The sequence below is a fragment of the Lactuca virosa genome, chromosome 9 (assembly GCF_052849685.1).
Source record: "Lactuca virosa cultivar CGN04683 chromosome 9, Lactuca_virosa_CGN04683_v6, whole genome shotgun sequence".
NCBI lineage: Eukaryota > Viridiplantae > Streptophyta > Magnoliopsida > Asterales > Asteraceae > Lactuca > Lactuca virosa.
Window position 1 is genome coordinate 20,278,412 of NC_136434.1, and position 24,573 is coordinate 20,302,984.

Sequence of the window (24,573 nt, forward strand, 5' to 3'; positions counted from 1 at the left end):
TAAAATATGTACTTCGTTGGTATTTTGTGTACAAATGATATACTTCAGAGTATTTTTTATATTAAAAAAATAATGGTATTTTTTGAACATTTTGGAAACTTTGTTACCTTTTTAAGTCATTTTCTGTTTACCTGAGATAGCCGGTTACCACAAGGTTTTATTTGAACACATGTGTACTTTGTTGGTATTTTATGTACAAAAAATATACCTTAATGGTATTTTGTGTACTAAAAAAAAAGAAAATTGTCTTTTTTTGTACATTTTTAAAACTTCATTACCTTTTTAAGTCATTATCCTTTTTTACTACAATATCATCATGTGTATTAGGCGACAATTTCTCTTTGGAAACTAACAACAATACCCACCAATTATTATCCACACTTTGTCTCTCCTTTTTTTATGCATTCCTTCAAATCACCTGATTTGATTTCAATCAACTTTCTTTGGCAAATTTCCCCAAAGTCTTCTCTCCCATTGGTCTCCCAAAAATGGGAGAGAACCAAAAGGGTTATTGACCCAGTTGGTCTTTCCCTTTCTTCTTGAGTCAAAATCTTGATAATTTTCATTAATAATTAGACATTTACATTTGCAGCCAGAATAGGTTTTTCCATATTTTGATTCTAGGTAGGGTTTCAACATATACAAAGGAGATTGACCAAAGACATCGAAAACATTCTTGAATTAAGGAAGCATGGGTTGTTTTTCATGTTTTCCAAAAGAAAAACGACAAGGCATAGAAAGTGGGACACAAGGAAAGAAACGAAGCATGAATTGTTTTCCGTGTTTTTCTTCGGAAGAATCAACAGAACGAAAGAAACGAAACATGAATTGTTTTTCATGCTTCCAAGCACGAGAAGCGCCACAAGGAAAGACGCAGAAAGCCAATTGTTTTTCATGTTTCCAAACACAAAAGTCAACCCAAGCAAAGAAAGACGCGACACAAGAAAGGACACCAAAGATGGGTTGTTTCTCATGTTTTCCAAAGAAAAAATCCATACAAGAAAAGACACCAAACACAAATTGTTTCCCATGTTTTACGGCAAAAGTAAATGAAGAGTCCGCAGAAATAAAGAAGCAAAATACGAAATGCTTTTCGTGTTTTCCAAGACATGAGAAGAAAGATTCGATGCAAGGAAAGAAGCGAAACCGGAGTTATCTTTCATGTTTTCCAACACAAGTAAAGAAAGATTCGACACAAGGAAAGAGACGAAACATGATTCGTTTTCCATGTTTTGCGACACGATGGAAGAGACGGACTAATAGGTTGAGAAGATTCGGACAATGCCATTGTCTACCTTTTCCATTTAGTAAGTACTGTTATCCTTTGGGAGCCATAAAACCCAAATTGTTCAATGATTTACCGCTTACGTGATGAGCACACACTACTGGGCAGCTCATTGGCGTAATATTTTGCAGAGAACAAGAACAAAGATTCGGGTGAACTTCAAGGTCGTGATGTTTCACCTAAAAGGGCGAAAAAGGTTAAGGTCAACATTAAAGATCAAGACAACAAAAACCTATCAGCAAAAATTTTCACTTTCAAGGAGCTTGCAACAGCGACAAAAAACTTCAAAGAAGAATGTATTCTCGGGGAAGGTGGATTCGGGCGAGTTTATAAGGGAAAGCTCGAGAAAACAGGCAAGGTAAAGTAACGAGTCTCAACAAACATTCAACTCAACATAGGTATTTGTAACAATATAATCACACAATTTCGATTCCTTTGGATCAGGTTGTAGCAATAAAGCAACTGAATCCTGAGGGAAAGCAAGGAAACAAAGAGTTTCTTGCGGAGGTTATGATGCTAAGCCATCTTTCCCATCCACACTTGGTAAATTTGGTCGGATATTGTGCAGATGGAGAACAAAGACTACTCGTGTATGAATATATGCGTGCTGGTTCTCTCGAAAATCATCTACTCGGTACGCAAATATGCAATCCACAATTTTGTTAGGCAAGTATAACATTACATTACCGGATTCGGTGTCAATCAATGGGACAAAAAGTTGCAATTTTTTATCCCACTCCGTCAAAAAGGCATGAACGCTTAATTTTGTTGTGATTTTAAAATTTGTAGATCTGCCATGTGGCAAACGACCGCTCAATTGGTCAACGAGGATGAAGGTAGCATTGCACGCTGCAAAAGGTCTAGAATACTTGCACGAGACGAATAATCCTCCGATTATTTACCGTGACTTAAAGTCGTCCAACATATTGCTAGATAAGGATTTTAACGCGAAGCTATCTGATTTCGGGCTAGCAAGGATTGGTCCAGTTGGGGAAAAGACGCATGTATCATCGAGAGTAATGGGAACATTCGGATATTGTGCACCCGAGTATCAAAAAACAGGGAGGTTGACTGTGAAATCAGATATTTATAGCTACGGAGTTGTGTTGTTGGAACTAATTACGGGGAGACGAGCGGTTGATTTAACGAGAGATACCGAAGAATTGCATCTTGTTCAATGGGTGGAGCCAAAGATCAGGGACCCACACAAATATGCGCAAGTGGTTGACCCAATGCTTCAAGGAAAATACCCACAATCTGATTTAAGTCAAGTGTTAGCGATAGCAGCCATGTGTCTTGGTGTCAATGCACCGCTCCGACCACCCATGAGTGATGTGGTTGCAGTTCTGGATTCCCTTGTGCAGGATGCCCACAACAACCCAACTGCTATCTAGGGTCTCTTTGGTATGGTGGAATGGAATGAGTTATTATCGAATAGACCATTCAAACATATATATATATATATATATATATATATATATATATATATATATATATATATATATATATATATATATATTATGTGGAATTACAAAACTAAATGAAATTAAACTTAAAAATAGAGAAAAAAAATTGATATTTTGTAAAAAGGATTTTAGTAAAATAAGGATATATTGCTAAAAGGACTACATATCAACGTATTTCATGTCATTTGAAATATATACAATAATATATGCATTTTAAATAGTCAAACATAAGTTGATAAATTAAATACCATGTAATCTTAGAATAGAAATAAAATCAAGTATATTTAGTCAACTTTTGGGAAATTGTGAAAATTGTTTAACTAAAGTTTTGATTTTTTTAAACATATCTCTTATTGAAAATTATATATTAAAATAATTTCTAATTATAATATATCATTCCATTTCATCAAGGAATAGAAAAGAACACCCCACCCCCCCTTATTTCAGTTTTCAAGAAATAGAGGATTTAACAGAAGTAGTTCATCATTCAACAAAAGGAGTCTTTAACACGTTTTTCTTGAATGGGATAAATTGTCACAATTTTTATGTTCAACAAAGATGAAGTAAGTAAGAAAAAAAAAGCACAAAACCTGTTTCAGCTTTGTGCAGCATTCATGTGCCCATATTTCTGCATCACTTTTTTGGTTGCAAGTGCAGCAGCCTCACTTGCACGAAGGGTCCCACTAGCCATCATTGCAGCAAACTCCTTACCAATCTCTTCTTGCACTTTACTCCTTGCATCACCAAGAGGATCAACAACAACTGGTTTCTCTTGTGATGTGCCAGCTGGCACAACTGCAGGTGTGGCCACATTTACATTTTTGTGGCTGCTGGTTTCTGATGGTGTATCAACTTTCTTTGACACCTGAGGAATTGTGTTCACTGGAGATGGTTTAAACTGAGGTGCTTGTGGGACAGCACCTGCCTTCAATGTGGTCTCCAAATTCTGTATCATAGGCACTGTCATTCATACCAATATTTCATGTGTAAGATAAGAATCCATGAAAGCTCAAATGCATCTTTAACATGAAAAGTTTAAAAGATAAAAAAGGATGAGGAACTTACTTATAAGTGCACCCATTGGGCTACTCATGACTTCGTTAGGTAGATTGAGGATGTAATCTGGTATGGAGACACCCACCAGAAACTGTGCAACTTCGCTGCTAAAGTTGTTACAGTTATGTGACAATAAACTGTAGGTTTCTTGTGTATATCGAGGGCTAATCTCATCTAGATACATCTCAAAGACATCTTTTGGGACATGGGTGACACCAAGATCAATGACTTTGAGTGGAGTCCCATATGGTGCTGTTCCAGCTGGAGTTTGTTGGATACCAGCCCCAAAAAAGTACTCAGTACCATATACCACCACACCTGTATGCCTGTTTTTATATATAAGTTAACAGATGCTTAATTGGCTCCATGGTAGGTTGGGGGGAGGGGGTATGATGCTTACCATATGCCTTCAATGGCTTTCCCTAAGAATGACATGGAGAGTTGACGAGCTAAGCCTCCACTTAAATCATACACGTGCAGACTCACCTTGTAACCCTCCTGTTAGTGAAAATTTTCAAGTGGTTATTTCATATCTTAAATAGTAAATTTGAAATGTGTAACTAGTAAATATTTGATAGAGCAATGTACCTCAGCCATATTTCAAATTTAAAATGTAGATGTCCTGTCTGTAAGGTCTTTTGCTAGTTGAACGACAGTGAGCTCTGTCTGGATGAACAAAGAAAAAATGCAATACAAAATAATGTATTGAAACAATAAGAAATAGCTCCTGTAATGTCTGATATATTAGTTTCAAATGAAGCAAGAATCCCAGAGATTGCAATTCAAAGATTTATGGTAATACTTGAGGACCAAGAGACAATAGACAAATCTACACCAGAGAATTCTTATTCTAAAAAAGAAAAAGTAGAGTAAATCTATCGGTTTTCCATTAAGCTTTTAACTTCAAATTGGAAGATCACACGTAAATTGATACATTGTCTAACAGCACAAACTTCACCATTCTCACATTGCATGTAGATTGGTAGAAACAATTAGAAGCCTATTAGATATCCTCAAGAACTGTACACAGTAGATATACGATGAAATAATACCTAAACCCCCTCACATGTCAGTTACAACGTAAAAGCAAAACTTCCAATATCTAATTTGAGGTCGGAACATCACATTTTTATCGATTATTTGTCTAGCATCACATGTTAATTGATAGTTTGATATCTTATCTGACATCACAAACTTCATCTTACATAAAAGTGGAAGCCAACTGTAAATCCTAAAGAATTTTGAGCACTATGCATATGTTGAATTATACATAAAAGCTCTCCTATGCCAGTTACAATTCAAGCTCGAATCAGGGGGTAACTCTAATTCGAAGAGTTAGGGGAAATTTTGGGAGCAACATACAACAATCGAGTGTAGATGAAAAAATTGGAAAAAAAAACAAACAAACAAACAAAGGGAATTCTTCCATTTTTCAATCGAATGTATGTACATCAAATTAAATTGATACCATGTCAGATCACAAACTTCATTGTACAAATATTGCGATTAGATCGGTGGAAACAATTAGAACTCGACTACAAATCCTATAGAGTTGCGAAGGTTATACGATAAAAATGCCAAAGATTTACTGGAATCTTCAACGAACATACAATAAAGAACTGTATATCAAAAAAATTGAGAGAGGATGCGACTCGTACCTGAGATTCAGTAGTCAAAGAAGACGAGCGCAGAGCGAATCAGAAACCCTGGCAAAGAATTTATAGTGATAGAGAGGGCGCAACTACGGGACGGTGGATCTTTCTTGTCCATGACATTCTAGAAACTACCAAGATCGACAAAGTCAATTGTGAGATTTTTCATTTTTTCCAATCCATCTCCGTAACGGAGTTAAAACTTAAAAAGAAAAATATAGAGTAAATTACAATTTTCCTTTTGCGTTATGATTTTTAGAGTTTAGTTTCATTGCAATACGAACCATTTCAATAAAAATGTGTCGTTTATCTTTTAAGCATATCAAATGTTCTTTTTATTACAATGTATTTTAGTCTGTAATTCTATCCTATCAAATGTTACCACTTATCGCAAACACAATAAACTTAAACAAATAAATTATATCATATTATATAACTGAAACTCATGTATTATATAAGTTAATTTAAAAAAAAATTAAATATAAAAAGTCTAAATATTTGAGAACTTTAAATTTATAAGAAAAAAAAATAATGAATTATTAAAATTGAAATGTATTTTTATCTTGTAAATTTAAACAAATAATAATGAGCTTTAATTTGAAAATTTTAAAATTAAAAGTTAAGTCCATTAATGAAATTGATATCAATTTATTACCACATTTATTTTATAGTATTACATTTAAATATACAAAATTGCAAAAATGGTACCTGTGGTATGTATTTTTTGAGGGTTTTCGTCCAAACCTCGATTTTTTTGGTTTCATTGTCATTTTAACCATATTTCTATATGAAAATGATCCCTGTTAAACTTAAAATTACTAATATGCCCTTTTAATTTGTTTTTCTTATTTTCTTAAACAATTTATCCTTTATTTTAATATTGATGTAATAAAAATAATAAAGTGGGACCCACTCACTCTCTCTCTCTCTCTCTCTCACACACGTATGAAAAAACATACACATCATAATTCTTAAATTAAAAAAAAAAAACTTAATATATAAGTATAGATGTATACCACCAAACATTTATCAAGAAATATCACACCTCATCTCTTGAGATTTCATCAAAAGGCACAAAACCAATTTATATTGATTGTAAAAATAGACTTTCGCCCCTTTAAGAAACAGGCATATAGTTAAGGAAGAAGTAATCACTCCAGTCCAATTTGGCACCTTTCACCACCCCAACACGACTTCCGTATCCCTCATAAGTCTCTGGTATGGCAGAAAAGGGCGGACGTTCATTCAGATTATAATTGGGTTATGACAGTGGAGCTTGGGAAGAACATGGGGATCAATCAGAAGGATGAAATGGAAACATCTGATAACTATCCCATTGTTTCATAAATTCAAACCCTATATGAAATCTTTCCTTTGCCATTATTGTTTATTCAAAGCCTTCATATGAAGTCAATTTGTAAAGACGACCATCGAGTTTGGGGTTGAAATTGAAGCTTGGGTTTGGGTTTAGTTAACCTTCAAAATCAGACCTTTTACAACTAAATGGAACCGATTTCAAAAATCTATTTCATTCCCTCTCGTCCTCCTTCCTCCAAGTTTAGAATATGAATATTGAGTGTTTATGTGTTTATTTGTTCATGTGTTTGAAGAACAAACCCAAATAGATTTCTTCCAATAATCAAGCCCAATTTGTATATTTTTGCCTCTTCTTCCTCGTTCTAAAATATGCAACTCAACCCCCCCCCCCCCAATATTTAGGATTCTCTGTGTGCGATTTCATGATCTCCACCTGTAACGACCCGATTTTTCAAAAGAAAATTTTCATTTTTGATTAACCAAAACACATTTCCATCAACCACAAAATCCAAATACAATTGTTTTCAAAACCCATATCGATTATAATTTTATTTCAAAATATAAGAGTGTCCCATAAAATGCATGAGAGAGTGCACACCGCGCCATCAAGCCTTGCCCTTGCCCTTGGGCTCAGATGTACCTGAAACAAATCCACAAACTGTAAGTTAATGCTTAGTGAGTCCCCCAGAGCATACCCCACACACAATCCACATAACACATATCATATTAGCTATAAAAGCTACACATATCACATAAGCCATGCATACAACATATAAGGATGTCTTGGACTCCCCTCAGGGTCTTATACCTTCATGTCATGGGCTCCCCCCATGGTCTTTACCTAGGAATGCCATGGGCTCCCCCACATGGTCTTATTGTAACGCCCCGATTCTCAGGTATTGTTTAAATAAGATTTATTGGGTGAAGCTCTACTCGACAAATTGGGAGATCTACTCGTCGAGTAGCAGCGGGGTGGGATCGCGTGTTAAGTGACCTACTCGACGAGTCCATATTGGGACTCGGCGAGTAGGAGCTGGCAGATGAAACCCTAAATCCTTGGGTTTGCACCTCTATTTAAAGGAGCCTCGGCCTCCTTTGGCCTCTTTGCAGTCTTTGAGAGCTCCTAAAAACCCTAATACGCGTGTGTGTGTGCCCATTATGTGTTTGAAGCTTGAAAAGAGGATCTTTGGAGGGAGAAGGCTTGGAGGAGAAGGAGATTGGAGCAAGTAGAGTGTGGGAATCAACACTTATCTCAGTTATCATCTTCTGGAGGTAACCAAATCGCCTTTTTCCTTGTGAATCTCTTCTATTGGTTGAGTTTTAGGGTTTTTGGTGAGATATTAAGTTGGAAAGATGAGCTATGGGCTAGATCTGAGGTTGTAACTTCATATCTGGACCCTCCTTGGATTCTAGAAGCATAAAGTTACAATGTTGGTCATGATTGAGGTCCCTCTTGAGCATGAAGCTCCATTAAGAACTTAAAATAGGCATTTAGAGCCTTTATAGCCATGCATGCACGTAAAGTTTGCAACTTTACGTGATAAGCATGCCCTAGAAGCTTGGATTTGTGATTTGGAGCCGCTGCTTGGATCGGCGAGTCGCAGGGTTGACTCGGCGAGTCACATGAAGATGGCCGTGAACTCGACGAGTTGGATGAACAACTCGGCGAGTCCGATGAAGATTACCATAAGACTCGACGAGTTGATGAACAACTCGGCGAGTCAGATGAGTTTTCCCTAGGATATGTATGCGTGTGTATCCATCGAGTTGCGAGGAGGGAACTCGACGGGTGGCCTTAAGTTTGATCGAGAATTGAAGGAACTCGACGAGTCACCCCGATGACTCGGCGAGTTAGAATGTACTTCAAGGAACTCGGCGAGTAGCCGAGGGTACTCGGCGAGTTGGGGTCAACATGGACTGTTGACCTTGACTGAGAACTTTGACTTTGACCAGGGGTTGACTGGTGGGTTATGGAGTACCTTATAAGGGTAAGGACTTATGAGTATATTGTACTATGATCATAGGTGGTGGAGCCTGTGTCAAGTGATACGAGAGTTGGAGTTTATCTTCTGAGTCGACATCTACAAGGTAAGTTGTCCTCACTATATCGATAGGGTCTACGGCACCAAGTCCGGCCCTTTAGTTGTTATTGTTATGGTATGCTACATGTGGTTATGATCTGTTAGATCGGAATCAGGGTAGACTGTATGTTATGCTCTTATGATCCGTAAGGATTTGTATGTTAGTGACCTGCTAGGTCGGTACTCTAGTTACGAGAGAATTCTATGATAGATATGTTTGATATTTGTATATGCCAGTATATGATAGTTATGCGCACATGGTTATTTGCTTGTTGGTTGGGTTGAGGCGGTCATGCTTTGTGCTGAAGGCCAACGTACCCTATGAGCGGTCTGGGGAGACTGCAGGCCCACGAGGCGGACCAGTCATGCCGAATGTTCGGGATAGATTCAGATAGACTGTAGGCCCAGTAGGGCGGTCCAGTCAAGCCGATGGCCAGTATGCATGTTGATTGATTGATTGATTGTTACTGATATGGTATTGTCAGTGTGGTATTGGTATTTTGGGGGTAGCTCACTAAGACCTTGGGCTTACAGTTTTCAGTTATTGTTTCAGGTACTTTAGGAGATCGTGGCAAGGCGAAGGCGTGACCGTACCGCTTCTCATCCTTATAATCTGTTTATGGGACACTCTGATGAAAAATGATTTGAAAACAATTTGTAAGCAATTACTAATTTGGTTTTTATTGTGAATGTAAAATTTTAAATTTGGCGTAAATTTTATGGATGTTACAAGTTGGTATCAGAGCCTTGGTTTGAGTGAATTGGAGGAACACTCGTGTGAATCCAGTCTCAAATCAAGGAGATTTTCGGAAAGCAAGTTGTAAAAATGGTTTTCAAAATAAAGGATGGAGGATGTAGAGGGTACGATCAGCCGGAGCCTGTAAGTAAGCCCCAAAATACCATACAGTTATTTGATATTCTGGTATGTTAGAACAGCATGCTAGTGCTAGGCTAGGGATCTTCAGGAATCGCATGATAGATTTGCCTGATTATATGATACATATTAGCCTAGGGTTCCTTGTATATGGAATTGACATCATAACTGTAGATGTTTAGTATATGCATCACGGTTGTGTATAGTCAAGATCTTATAGCCTGAGAATGTCTGATTCGACCTTAGGGTAGGATTGGATATTTGAAAGTCTATCGGGTCCAGCGTTATGTGCGGCTAGCATACACTAGCGTTGCAGGGGCTGATGGAAGTTCCATGGTGGTGTGAGTTGTGCAGAGCTGTGGGATCGGTTGTGAGATAGGCGATGTCCCCTAGTAGTGAGGGTTGAGCGCACATTATGTCGAGTATAGTATTAGGGCGTTGTGGTGATACTTGAGATAAATATGGGTAGGTGTGGAAGGTAGTATGGGCCCGTACTACTGGAAGCACAGGACCCATACGCGTAGCAAGGAAGTCAAAACCCCTAGGATTTGTGGGTTTTGGTCTCCCGATATTATGTTGTTTATCTGATGTCTTGAGTGTATCTTTCAGTATGGTGGTGACGAGACGTTTTGCTGCTGGGTCCGGACCAGGATCGAGATCCGGATCAGGGTCAGGGTCGGGAGACGGATGGTCAGAGGTGCCGGTAGCACCTGAGCCCGTGGTTCAGATAGGGACTGAGGAGCTGGATGCCAGGATCCGGGAGATTCTGCACGATGAGGTCGCTGCGGCTTTCCGAGCGCAGCTACCAGAGATGTTTGGGTCGATCAAGACCGCAATGGTTGAGTATTTTGATGAGCGATATGCAGTTCTGGCAGAGACAGCAGCCGCTGCAGCCACTTTGGCTGTAACTGCGGCAGGGGTTGGAGGAGGAGCCGGCAGGGCTTTCCAGTACTGTGACTTCGATAATATGAAGCCCCCGACATTTGATGGTACACAGGATGCGATCAGAGCTATGCAGTGGTTGTCTGACGTGGAGGGCTGTTTCTTCACGTGCTCATGTCCTGCTGACCAGAAGGTCAGGTGTGCTCTGAACCTGCTTAGGCTCGGGGCAAAGGACTGGTAGAGATTGACGACAGGTTCATATTCTGATGATCAGCGGGCTGCTATTACTTGCGAGCAGTTCTGGGATATGTTTCGCACCCGCTACGTTCCGCACGTGGAAAGGGAGCGGCTTGCTCAGGAGTTTTTGACGTTGAGGCAGGATGGGGAGTCTGTGATGGAGATTACCCGGATGTTCACTGAGAGGGCTATGTTTTGCCCGGAGTTTGCGTCAGAGCAGTCTCAGATGACTCGTTATCTCAGTATGCTCAAGACGGATATACGGCAGTTTGTGGCTACACAGCGTTGTGATACCCTCCTGGATCTACAGGAAGCCGCGAGGCGGCGTGAGTTGGAGATAGAGCTGCAGCTGAAGGAGCAGCATCAGGCACCAGCACAGTCTCAGTCGGCGCCTAAGCGGTCTAAGACCGCTGATACACGGTCTGGGGGTTAGCAGAGCCGCACTTGTGGAAAGTGTGGCAGGGTTCATTCGGGAGTTTGTAGAGCAGGTGGTGGGTGCCACAAATGTGGCAAGGAGGGGCACTATGCCAGGGACTGCCGTCAGTCTGCCCCTCCCGCAGATATGAGGATTTGTTACCATTGTCATAAGGTTGGTCATGTGAAGACCAACTGTCCGCAGCTCGCCGCCAAGTCGGCGCAGGGTTCCGCCCCAGCTACTGCGAGGATTGGAGATGGGAGGCCAGTCGAGGTGGAGCCTCCGAAGGCTCAGGGTCGCGCCTTCCAGCTCATGGCCGAGGAGGCCAAGGCAGCACCGGATGTGGTTGCTGGTACGTTCTATTCTCTGCCTCAATTATTGTATTTTTGTTATGCTTATGGATTGTACCTGTGATTAGGTACGTTTCTAGTAAATTCTTTGCCTGCTTTGGTTTTATTTGACTCGGGGGCGAGTCGGTCGTTCGTATCTCAGACTTTCAGTAGAGGGTTTAGTGTGCCGATAGATGATCTTGAGTGTCTGTTGCGAGTTTCGATCGCCAACGAGCACGGGGTTTCTGCTTCTTCGGTCTACCGGGGATGCGAGTTGGAGATTTTTGGGGTGTCCTTCCCGATAGAATTGATTCCTATCCCCATGGGGGATGTATGCGTGATTGTAGGGATGGATTGGCTTAGCCGTTTTGGCGCCATGATCGATTGTGAGGGACAGCGGGTGGTGGTTCGAACCCCAAGTGGGGGAGAACTGGTAGTATATGGTGAGGGCACCAGGTCGGGATCAGGGTTTTGTTCGGCAGCCAGGGCTCGACAGTATATTCAGCACGGGTGTGCTGGTTATTTGGCGTATGTGGTAGATACGCGGGTTAGAGAGCAGCTCTCAGTTTCAGAGGTCCCGGTAGTTAGAGAGTTTGCTGATGTGTTTCCGGAGGAGTTACCCGGAGTGCCTCCAGTGAGGCAGGTTGAGTTCAGGATTGATCTAGTGCCAGGTGCGGCCCCTATCGCCAAGGCGTCGTACCGTTTGGCACCGCCTGAGATGCATGAGCTATCATCTCACTTGCAGGAGCTGTTGGGTAAGCAGTTTATTCGTCCGAGTAGTTCACCCTGGGGAGCACCGATCCTTTTCGTCAGGAAGAAGGACGGTTCGCACAGGATGTGCATTGACTATAGGGAGCTGAACAAGTTAACGGTGAAGAACCGTTATCCGCTCCCGAGGATAGACAATCTTTTCGATCAGCTGCAGGGTGCATCTTGGTTTTCCAAGATTGATTTGAGATCAGGATACCACCAGGTCAGGGTGAGGGAGGAAGACGTGGGGAAGACCGCGTTTCGGACTCGTTATGGTCATTACGAGTTCATGGTGATGCCGTTTGGGCTCACCAACGCGCCAACAGTGTTCATGGATCTGATGAACCGAGTCTGCAGACCGATGCTCGATCGCTCGGTCATTGTGTTCATAGATGATATCTTGGTATATTCCAAGACCCGAGAGCAGCATGAGGAGCATCTCAGGGAGCTGCTGGAGGTTCTGTGGCGAGAACGGTTGTATGCCAAGTTCTCGAAGTGTGAGTTTTGGTTGCGAGAGGTCCAGTTCCTCGGACATCTCGTTAACCAGGAAGGGATTTTGGTTGACCCGGCCAAGGTGGAGGCGGTTATGCAGTGGGAGACTCCGAGATCTCCCTCTGACATCAGGAGTTTCTTGGGCTTAGCAGGGTACTACCGGAGATTTATTCGAGACTTCTCCAAGATCGCAGTACCCCTCACTCGTCTTACGAGGAAGGGGGTGGATTTCCGGTGGGGCCCTGAGCAGCAGAGGGCGTTTGAGACCCTCCGGCAGTGTTTACGCGAGGCGCCGGTGTTGACACTCCCCGAGGGAGTGGAGGATTTTATGATGCATCCATCACAGGCTTGGGGGCAGTCCTCATGTAGAGAGGACGGGTGGTAGCCTATGCGTCGCGACAGCTGAAGCCGCATGAGACAAGATACCCCATGCACGATCTTGAGTTGGGAGCGGTGGTTTTCGCTCTCAAGATTTGGAGGCATTATCTGTACGGGGTCCGATGTACAATATACACGGATCACAAGAGTTTGAGACACATTATGGATCATCCGAACCTGAATATGAGGCAGCACAGGTGGCTAGATGTAGTCAAGGACTATGATTGTGAGATCCTTTACCATCCTGGTAAAGCGAATGTGGTTGCGGACGCCTTGAGCCGCAAGTCAGCTGGGTCTTCTACCCCAGCAAGGTGTATGAGGATAGCGGTGGATTCTCCGCTTGTGAGCTTGATTAGGGATGCTCAGATTGAGGGTATGAGACCAGAGAACTGGAAGTTGGAGAAGATTAAGGGCGAAAGCGCCCGGTTTATTCAGGATAGCCGCGGATTGTTGACCCGTTACGGTCGGATTGTTGACCCGTTACGGTCGGGTTTGGGTTCCAATGTCCAGAGGGGTCCGGCAGACAGTGATGGAGGAGGCTCATAAGTCTCGTTTTTCTATTCACCCGGGAGCCACCAAGATGTACCGTGATTTGAGTTCGAGTTATTGTTGGCCTGGCATGAAGCGAGATATCGCTTGGTTTGTTGAGAGGTGCTTGACCTGTAGGATGGTCAAGGCCGAGCATCAGAGGCCGCATGGTAAGCTGCAGCCTCTAGAGATTCCCATGTAGAAATGGGAACGGATCGCGATGGATTTCATCACGAAGTTGCCAAAGACGACAAAGGGGTTTGATGCGATATGGGTCATCGTGGATCGATTGACCAAGAGTGCCCATTTCCTAGCCATACGGGAGAGTTCGTCGGCAGAGAAGTTGGCCGACCTGTACGTCCGCGAGATTGTCTCTCGCCATGGGGTTCCAGTTTCCATTGTTTCCGATCGGGATGTCCGATTTACTTCCTTTTTTTGGCAGAAGTTCCATGAGGAACTGGGTACGAGGCTGCATTTTAGTACAGCGTTCCATCCGCAGACTGATGGGCAGAGTGAGCGGACCATCCAGACCCTCGAGGATATGTTGAGGGCGTGCGTCATTGATTTCGGTGTGAGTTGGGATTCCCACCTACCGCTTGTAGAGTTCGCCTACAACAACAGCTATCATTCCAGTATTGGCGCCCCGCCTTTCGAGCTGTTGTATGGGCAGAAGTGTAGGACCCCAGTCTGCTGGGGCGAGGTTGGGCACAGGGTGATGGGTCGGACAGAGGTAGTTCTGCAGACTACCGAGATGATACAGCAGATTAGACAGCGACTGCAGACCGCTCAGAGTCGGCAGAAAAGTTATGCCGACCGACGCCGATCTGAGCTGGAATTTCAGGTGGGTGACATGGTTCTCCTGAAGGTCTCACCCTGGAAAGGAGTGATCCGCTTCAGGAAGAGGGGGAAATTGGGTCCCCGTTACATTGGGCCGTTCAGGATTGTTGACAGGGTTGGCAGGGTGGCTTATAGGCTAGAGCTTCCAGAGGAGCTTAGCCGAATCCACAGCACATTTCATGTTTCGCAATTGCGAAAATGCATTATGGACCAGGAGGCAGTGGTATCGTTGGATGACATTCAGGTCGATGAGCGTCTGAACTATGTGGAGATGCCTGTGGCTATTTTGGAAAGGAAGAAGAAGATTCTGCGAAACAAGGAAATACCTTTAGTAAAGGTACAGTGGGAACATCGGAAGGGATCTGAGTGGACATGGGAGCCGGAGGCGGAGATGCGCGAGCATTACCCGACATTGTTTATTCCAACGGACTTCGAGGGCGAAGTCTAGTTCAAGTGGGGGAGAGTTGTAACGCCCCGATTCTCAAGTATTGTTTAAATAAGATTTATTGGGTGAAGCTCTACTCGACGAGTTGGGTGATCTACTCGTCGAGTAGCAGCGGGGTGGGATCGCGTGTTAAGTGACCTACTCAACGAGTCCATATTGGGACTAGGCGAGTAGGAGCTGGCAAATGAAACCCTAAATCCCGGGGTTTGCACCTCTATTTAAAGGAGCCTCAGCCACCTTTGGCCTCTTTGCGGTCTTTGAGAGCTCCTTAAAACCCTAATACGTGTGTGTGTGTGCCCACTGTGTGTTTGAAGCTTGAAAAGAGGATCTTTGGAGGGAGAAGGCTTGGAGGAGAAGGAGATTGGAGCAAGTAGAGTATGGGAATCAACACTTATCTCAGTTATCATCTTCTGGAGGTAACCAAATCGCCTTTTTCCTTGTGAATCTCTTCTATTGGTTGAGTTTTAGGGTTTTTGGTGAGATATTAAGTTGGAAAGATGAGCTATGGGCTAGATCTGAGGTTGTAACTTCAGATCTGGACCCTCCTTGGATTCTAGAAGCATAAAGTTACAATGTTGGTCATGATTGAGGTCCCTCTTGAGCATGAAGCTCCATTAAGAACTTAAAATAGGCATTTAGAGCCTTTATAGCCATGCATGCACGTAAAGTTTGCAACTTTACGTGATAAGCATGCCCTAGAAGCTTGGATCTGTGATTTGGAGCCGCTGCATGGCTCAAAGCAAGTCTGTATGGAAAAAGGACTGAATGGACTCGGCGAGTCACATGAAGATGGCCGTGAACTCGACGAGTTGGATGAACAACTCTGTGAGTCCGATGAAGATTACCATAAGACTTGGCGAGTCGGATGAGTTTTCCCTAGGATATGTATGTGTGTGTATCCGTCGAGTTGCGAGGAGGGAACTCGACGGGTGGCCTTAAGTTTGATCGAGAATCGAAGGAACTCGACGAGTCACCCCGATGACTCGGCGAGTTGGAATGTACTTCAAGGAACTCGGCGAGTAGCCGAGGGTACTCGGCGAGTTGGGGTCAACATGGACTGTTGACCTTGACTGAGGACGTTGACTTTGACCAGGGGTTGACTGGTGGGTTATGGAGTACCTTATAAGGGTAAGGAGTTATGAGTATATTGTACTATGATCATAGGTGGTGGAGCCTGTGTCAAGTGATACGAGAGTTGGAGTTTATCTTCTGAGTCGACATCTGCAAGGTGAGTTGTCCTCACTATATCGATAGGGTCTACGGCACCAAGGCCGGCCCTTTAGTTGTTATTGTTATGGTATGCTACATGTGGTTATGATCTGTTAGATCAGAATCAGGGTAGACAGTATGTTATGCTCTTATGATCCGTAAGGATATGTATGTTAGTGACCTGCTAGGTCGGTACTCTAGTTACGAGAGAATTCTATGATTGATGATCAGTGTGATAGATATGTTTGATATTTGTATATGCCAGTATATGATAGTTATGCGCACATGGTTATTTGCTTGTTGGTTGGGTTGAGGCGGTCCTGCTTTGTGCTGAAGGCCAACATACCCTATGAGCGGTCCGGGGAGACTGCAGGCCCACGAGGCGGACCAGTCATGCCGAAGGCTCGGGATAGATTCAGATAGACTGTAGGCCCAATAGGGCGGTCCAGTCAGGCCGATGGCCAGTATGCATGTTGATTGATTGATTGTTACTGATATGGTATTGTCAGTGTGGTATTGGTATTTTGGGGGTAGCTCACTAAGCCCTTGGGCTTACAGTTTTCAGTTATTGTTTCAGGTACTTCAGGAGATCGTGGTAAGGCGAAGGTGTGACCGTACCGCTCCTCATCCTTATGATCTGTTTATGGGACACTCTGATGAAAAATGATTTGAAAACAATTTGTAAGCAATTACTAATTTGGGTTTTAATTGTGAATGGAAAAGTTTAAATTTGGCGTAAATTTTATGGATGTTACACTTATATCCAACTGTCACGGGCTCCCCCCGGGGTCTTCCACGCAGATCACATATATAATCAACTAGCATATCATATATCACAGAGGTATCTATCATACTATCTAACATATACATAAACATATAAGGATGTCGTGGGCTCCCCCAGGGTCTTATACCATCATGTCATGGGCTCCCCCACATGGTCTTCACCTAGGAATGCCACGGCTCCCCCACATGGTCTTATATCCAACTGCCACGGGCTCCCCCGGGGTCTTCCATGCAATAACATACATAATCACTAGCATACCACTTAGCATAAAGCTAACTATCATACCACGTATCTCTACTATAACTAGTGTACCATATATCATAAAATAGGTCGGCCTTGGTGCCGTAGACCCATTGGTATGGTGAGAAGATTCACCTCTCGGACACTGAACTGACAATCTAGAATCATATATGTCCCACGTGCTGCTCCAACTCAACTGCCTATAATCATTATGTGATTAACTTGTCATAATCCCATAATTACCCTCAAAGTCAACCCTGGCTAAAGTCAAGGTCAACAGTCCATGTTAACCTCAACTCGTCGAGTGCATCTAGCAACCCGTCGAGTTCCTGCAGAGTCCAGAACACCTAAACAAACCCTAGCCAACTCGCCGAGTTGGTTCATCAACTCGACGAGTTCACTTGATATCCAATTGACGGGGAAACCCGATCCGACTCGTCGAGTCCCCCTCCTTGTTTGCTTATTATGATAATCCATCGAATGTAGGGACTCTAGGGCTTAGATCTGAAACCCTAAGGTGTCTCGGAGAATAAAGTTTCCAACTTTACCTTCCAGAACCACTCTGAATGCTCTAAGGCCCTTATCAAAGTTTGGAAAGCTTCAAAGCTTAGCCATTTGGTCCAAGACTCTAGGGATCTGGAATCCCTCCTTTCTAGAAGAGTTTCTAGTCCTCAAAATATTCCAAAGATGGAGGCTTTATGGACATACATGTCCAATGCATGTCCTTAAGTCAAAATGGCCAAAAAGGGGAAAAACACACTAAAAACCCTTGCATGGCATCCTTGCTTGACCAAAAGCTAGATCTAGCCCACCTTGGGACTATTTTGCCCTGGAGATCCATAAATTTGCAAACTTTATGAATCACATGCATGCAATCAATAAGAATAATGGGAAATGAAGAGTAAACTCAAGATTAGCCATTTTCTAAGATAAAAATCAAGTCTTGAAGACTTACAGCAGTCCAAAAGATGATCAAGCTCAAGAGTGAGGGCTTGGTTTGCTGGATCTCCTCCTTCTTCTCACTATATCCTTCTTCTTAAGCTCCACAAATCACTCTTAACTCACAAAATGGAAGAGAATGGGGATTAGGGTTTAGCACAGACGTTTTAGGGTTTGGAGGCTGATGAAAGGTCAGCCACAAGGCCCTTAAGGAGATTATATAGCGTGCAAAACCAAAAAATTAGGGTTTCTCTTTACAGCTCCTACTCATCGAGTCGGGCCTTCCGACTCGTCAAGTAGGACCCAACTTCCGCGTCCTCTTGATAGCCTCCACTCAGCGAGTCGGGGCTCCCAACTCGTCGAGTCCCAGCACCAAAACCCTAAAATTTTGAAAATTACATTATTACCTGGAATAGGTGTTACAAATCTCCCCCACTTGAACTAGACTTCGTCCTCGAAGTCTGCTGACCCAAATAAGTCCGGGTAGTGGTCTCGCATCTCATCCTCCGGCTCCCATGTCCATTCGGAGCCCCTTCGGTGTTGCCATTGCACCTTCACCAACTTTACTTCCTTGTTTCGAAGAACCTTGGTCTTCCTATCTGGAATCGCAACATGCCTCTCAATGTAGTTTAGGCTCTCATCCACCTGAATGTCGTCTAGAGAGACGACTGCGGCCTCGTCCATGACACACTTCCGAAGTTGTGACACATGGAAAGTGTTGTGAATCTGGCTAAGCTCATCCGACAGCTCCAAGCGATATGTCACCTTGCCCACCCGGGATGTAATCCTGAAAGGGCCTATATATCATGGCCCTAACTTGCCCCTCTTTCGAAACATGATGACCCCCTTCCAGGATGACACTTTAAGTAGCACAAAATCTCCCACCTGGAACTCAAGATCCGATCGCCGCTGGTCGGCATAACTTTTCTGATGGCTTTGCGCGACCCGCAGCCGGTCGCGCACCTGCTGAATCAGCCCGGTAGTCTTGAGCACTACCTCAGTGCTCCCCATGACTCGGTGTCCAACCTCGTCCCAACTAACCAGAGTCATGCATCTCCTACCATACAACATCTCAAATGGAGGTCGGTAGATACTGGCATGGTAACTGTTATTGTATGAAAACTCTGCCAGTGGAAGGTACGTATCCCAACTCCCTCCAAAATCCAACACACATGCTCACAGCATATCTTCCAGTGTCTGGATCGTCCTCTCGCTCTGGCGACACCAGTCAAATTTTGGTCAAAAATAAATTGATCAATAATCGTAATTGGGATAAACCAAGTGGTAGAGTTTGTAACAAGGTTTCCAAAAACATAAAGAACACTAAAATCCGAGTTATAACGAAGAAGTTATGACCAATCGAAAATCCGCGACAAAATCGGCAAAACACTGTTCAGTGTAAAAACTGAATTTTCGATAAAAGGCTTTTTAGCCTTAACAATCTAAATGAAAGTTGTAGTTTATGTTAAACCGAGAAGTTTCATAAAAAGAACGGAAAAATCTGACTTCGTATGAGGAAGTTATGATTTTTCTAAGTTTCGGTATAGCAGTGTACAGCTAAAAACTCGAAATAAAGATCGAGCGATTTTTAGCCGACACAACCTAAACGAGAATTGAAGATCTCGTCGGTAGTAGTACAACAGTAAAAAGACAGACAAAAACGGACGTCGTATGAAGAAGTTATGAATTTATAACGGATTCACGTCCCGGTCTGTTTAAAATAATAATATTAAAAATAAAGTCAAAATTAGCCGACGAAGTCTAAACGAAAGTCGTAGAGTATGATTTTACCTACGCGTGCATATAAAGAACGCCAAAAACGGAGCTCGTATGCGAAAGTTATGATTTTCGCAAGTTTGGCACAAAAATAAAGAAAAAATGGGAAAAACCGGGCAATTTCGCATGCCACGTCATCCTCGCACGTGGCAGCTGCTGAGTGGACCGAACCCATGCGTGGCACCTCCTGATTGGACCACAGCCGAGGTCCACTTAGAAGTGAACAGCTTCGCATGATATGCCCCGAAGACACCCCTCGGACACCCTCCTTCGCATACGTGGCCTCTTTCTACTGGACCGAAGAAAGGTCCAATCCGAGACTACCACTGCGAGCCTGCTGTCCGAACCCTCGCACGTGGCTTCGCTGCTGACCGACGCGTGGCTGCTGACTCACCCTCGCTTCGCCACCTGTCCTCCTCGGCCGAACCCTCGCACCCCTATATAAAGGGTGCGAGACTCCTCGGCTAAGAGGACTTTTTCACCCCATTTTTCACCCAATTTCACATTTTCACCCCCTCGACTTTCTCACGACCCCCCAAGGCCCCGGTATCGTGTCTAAAGCCCGAAGCAATCCCCGGAGCCCCGTAATTCTCGAGAAGTCATCCTCTCTCCTGTCGAAACTCTACCCGGTTTGAGCCGGTTTTTCGTCAAACAAACTATTTCCGGGAAACGAAACGCTGCCCGAATCACCACCTATCAAAGTGAGTTCATACCCCTATAATTTACCTTTTCAATGGTTTTTAAATACTTTTTAGGGGGGGAATACAAGTTTGACACAATATTAAATTGTGTTAATAACTGTATGTGATAATAATCACACAAAATGATTCCGTATGCTTTTAAGAATTATCAAATACTTCCAAAATAACGTGAAGCCATGTTAAATCTTTAAAGTTATGTAAAAACTCCGTTAAATTCTTTGAAAAATGTTTTATAAGCTATTTCAAAGTATAAATGCCAAAATCATGTTTATATATGTATAAATATATAAATAAGATTTGAAGGGCTTAGGACTAATGAATTATCCTATATCCTTTTCCTTGTTTGGATGTGGAATTAGGGTTGTATTGTTTGTCCGAAGGTCGTTTCCTTCTTAATTATATATATATATATATATATATATATATTATACATATATGAGTACCAAAGGTTACTCCTTTTGGTATCTTCACCTTTGTATCAGGCTGAGCAAAGGTGTTCATCCATGAGAAACCATGCTAATCAGATAGAACATATAAATTATAATAGGTATAATTTATCATTCAAAACTAAAGATACAAGTATGATTTACAACTGTATACTTTCCAAGGAAATTACCAAAATTCATTCAACTATACCAAGATATGTATAATACCTTTAATATACGAACAACATATTAAAGAAGTAAAGATACATCATACCTAGTTTGCATTAACAAAGGTACGATACAGAGTACCAGGGTTAGCAAACACGTGGTAATGCCGGGTTGCATTAACAAAGGTACGATATACAGAGTACCAGAGTTAGCAATCACGAGTAATAATACATCATACCGGGTTTGCATTAACCAAGGGTACGATACAAAGTACCAGAGTTAGCATTCATCGGGTAATAATAATAATACATCGGAACTCTCGTTGAAACAATAAATTTGTGAGACCCTTCACGGTGTACTTATCTAAGTACGGCCTTTTTAAGTCCTGAACTATTAGCCAGAATCTCTTGTAGGGAGAGCGTGAATTTGTGTATAGATCTATATGGTACTGACAATCCCGCACCTTTACTGTTCGCTACAGTTTGGCCGGCAGGCCTAGGGTGTCAAATATCATACCGTTCCGACGCCTGAAGATCGTCGTCGCAGGCATTTCCGTCATATTAGTATGGTTAATAGGACTCACATGGATAAAAAAACGAGTGAATTACAAAGTAATATACTTCTCTTATAACAGTAATAAAATTTAATTACATCCCGACCAAATATACCTTCAGTAGCTTTTACTTACAGTAAGAGCTATATATCATGAAATCAAGTATTGTACTTCTGGTTTTGAACATTTAAAACCACAAGGCAGTATTATGGATAATAGAATACTCTCCATGATTAATACTAAGGTTTTTACTGTAGAACAGATATAACTTAGAACACTTTTACCAATGAAACGGTTTATGGGATTAAACCACTTTTACAAATGAAACGGTTTATGGGATTAAACCACTTATACAAAGGAAACGATTTATGGGTTTAAACCACTAATCAAATGAAACTTAGTCATTCAATCTTTGTAAACTAGTGGTTAATTCTATAATTCCTTAGATATTACATCAGAGTTGTACATAAGTAATGTCCGATTGACAGTGAAATGTGTGACTTCCGCCTTACTTCCTGTTCCTTGTTTGGTTGTGGGCTTAGGGCAGATACACCCATTTAACTGTCAATTCAATATTATGTTATGTATAATCAGTATAAACTAGGTAATTACAGAGGGAAACTATTGAGGTTATCAGTTAATCACCTCATGAAATATAGGATTTCCTGGAGAAACCAGTGAACTTATTCAAAGAGCTTAGGGTATACTTAATAAAGACTAAAATACTTATGAACTCACCAGCTTAAATGTTGATCTACTCTTTTCAAATAACTTGTATTCTCAGGAATCCAGTAGACAGGTACACTCCTGAAGCTTTTGAGAAGACTACCTTGTACCGTACCGCGACTCTTGTCTTCTGCTGTACCTACTTTAGTGTTTGAATATGTAATGTTTAAACACTTATGTAAAACTTATACTTATTAATGCAATGGTTGTTTGTACTTTGATTACTATGTTACATGTGTTGTGATACTTACCTTAAGTCCTCCGCCCCCGAACGTTTCCGCCGTTCTGGTTTGGGGGTGCGACACTGGCCATCTGTCTGAGGGTGGTACACTGTACTAAAATACAGCTGAGTGCCCAGTTCCTCGTGGAACTTCTTCCAAAACCTAGACGTGAACCGAACATCCTGTCAGAGACTACCGATACTGACACCCCGTGACTAGCCACCACCTCTCGCACGTAAATATCCGCCAACTTCTCGGCGGATATACTCTCAGAGATTGGAATAAAGAGGGAACTCTTCGTCAGTCTGTCTACGATCACCCATATGGCGTCCACACCCATTGTCATCCTCGGTAACTTCGTAATGAAGTCCATAGTGATCTCTTCCTACTTCCACATGGGAATGGCTAGCGGCTAAACCTTGCCATGAGGCCGCTGATGCTCGGCCTTGACCTTCCTGCAGGTCAAGCACCGCTCCACAAAGCAGGCGATCTCCCGCTTCATGCAGGGCCACCAGTAACTCAGTCTCGAATCTCTATACATTTTTGTAGCCCCTAGATGTATAGATAACTTGGACTTGTGCGCTTCCTCCAATATCTTATGCCCCACTCCTCCAGTCACCGGTAACCATACCCGGTCACATTGTGTCAAAAGGCCACGACTATCCTTAACAAACAAAGGATATTGTCCCCGAATCCGCTCTATCTTCCAATTCTCCTTCTTCACCCCCTAAACCTGAGCCTCCTTGATCATATCCAACAATGGAGAGATCACGGTCATCCTCAAACAAACATTCCCAATAGGGGAACCTGCCGCCTTGCGGCTAAAAGCATCGGCCACCATGTTGGCCTTCCCGAGATGGTATAGGATCTCACAATCATACTCCTTCAGCACGTCCAACCACCTCCTCTGTCGCATTTTGAGGTTCTGCTGATCCATCAAATACTTCAAACTCTTGTGATCAGTATAGATGGTGCACCTCACTCCATATAAGTAGTGCCTCCAAATCTTGAGGGCAAACACCACTGCCTCCAATTCCAGGTCGTGAGTGGGGTAATTAGCCTCATGAGGCTTCAATTGCCTTGAGGCGTAAGCTATCACATGCCCCCTCTGCATCAGTACCGAACCTAACCCTGAAATCGATGCGTCACAGTACACCACCAAATCATCTAACCCCTCGGGTAGTACTAGAATCGGAGCCTCGCATAATTTCTGTCTCAAGGTCTCAAAAGTCAATTGTTGATCCGTACCCCATCGAAATGTCACATTCTTCTTGGTCAAGCGGGTCAAGGGCACAACAATCTTGGAGAAATCCTGGATGAATCTCCGATAATAGCCCGCTAGACCCAAGAAGCTGCGGATCTCGGAAGCATTCTTCGGTACTTCCCACTGCATCACTACCTCAACCTTAGCTGGATCAACCGAAATACCCTCCTGGTTGATGATGTGCCCCAAAAACTGTACCTCCCGCAGCAAAAAATCACACTTGGAGAACTTGACATACAGCCTCTCCGCCCTCAGGGTCTCTAATACCTCCCTCAAATGCTGCTCGTGTTGCTCCTTGGTCTTAGAATAAACCAGAATATCATCAATAAAAACGATCACCGACCGATCCAACATCGGTCTATACACCTTGTTCATGAGATCCATGAATGCTGCTGGGGAATTGGTGAGCCCAAATGGCATCACCACAAACTCATAATTCCCATACCGAGTCCTAAAGGCTGTCTTTGGTATGTCCTCATCTCGAATCCTCGTCTGATGGTATCCCGACCGAAGATCAATCTTGGAAAACCAAGACTCACCCTG

The 24,573-nt window shown here is 42.8% G+C and overlaps 2 protein-coding genes across 2 annotated transcripts; one reads left to right on the forward strand and one right to left on the reverse strand.

The window, feature by feature from the left end:
* Positions 1-418: 418 nt before the first annotated feature.
* Positions 419-2,721, forward strand: LOC145139408 (putative serine/threonine-protein kinase PBL25). The gene is made up of 4 exons (XM_079073240.1): positions 419-1,307; positions 1,417-1,643; positions 1,730-1,919; positions 2,075-2,721. Exons 1-4 carry the CDS (start codon positions 692-694, stop codon positions 2,677-2,679), a joined length of 1,638 nt encoding a protein of 545 aa, XP_078929366.1. The 5' UTR covers positions 419-691; the 3' UTR covers positions 2,680-2,721.
* Positions 2,722-3,216: 495 nt separating this feature from the next.
* Positions 3,217-5,599, reverse strand: LOC145138332 (uncharacterized). Its single transcript, XM_079072432.1, has 5 exons — positions 5,466-5,599; positions 4,396-4,473; positions 4,208-4,305; positions 3,817-4,133; positions 3,217-3,711 (listed from the first exon to the last, which is right to left on the reverse strand). Exons 2-5 carry the CDS (start codon positions 4,402-4,404, stop codon positions 3,347-3,349), a joined length of 789 nt encoding a protein of 262 aa, XP_078928558.1. The 5' UTR covers positions 4,405-4,473; positions 5,466-5,599; the 3' UTR covers positions 3,217-3,346.
* Positions 5,600-24,573: the final 18,974 nt, after the last annotated feature.

Excerpts from the sequence above, each read along its gene's own strand:
- LOC145138332 (XM_079072432.1), bottom strand. Across the intron at positions 4,134-4,207 it reads AAAGCCATTGAAGGCATATG|GCATACAGGTGTGGTGGTAT; the intron begins GTAAGCATCATA and ends ATATAAAAACAG. Across the intron at positions 3,712-3,816 it reads CCCAATGGGTGCACTTATAA|TGCCTATGATACAGAATTTG; the intron begins GTAAGTTCCTCA and ends TATGAATGACAG.
- LOC145139408 (XM_079073240.1), top strand. The coding sequence starts at position 692 with ATGGGTTGTTTTTCATGTTTTCCAAAAGAAAAACGACAAGGCATAGAA. Across the intron at positions 1,308-1,416 it reads TTGTCTACCTTTTCCATTTA|AGAACAAGAACAAAGATTCG; the intron begins GTAAGTACTGTT and ends AATATTTTGCAG. Across the intron at positions 1,644-1,729 it reads AGCTCGAGAAAACAGGCAAG|GTTGTAGCAATAAAGCAACT; the intron begins GTAAAGTAACGA and ends CCTTTGGATCAG.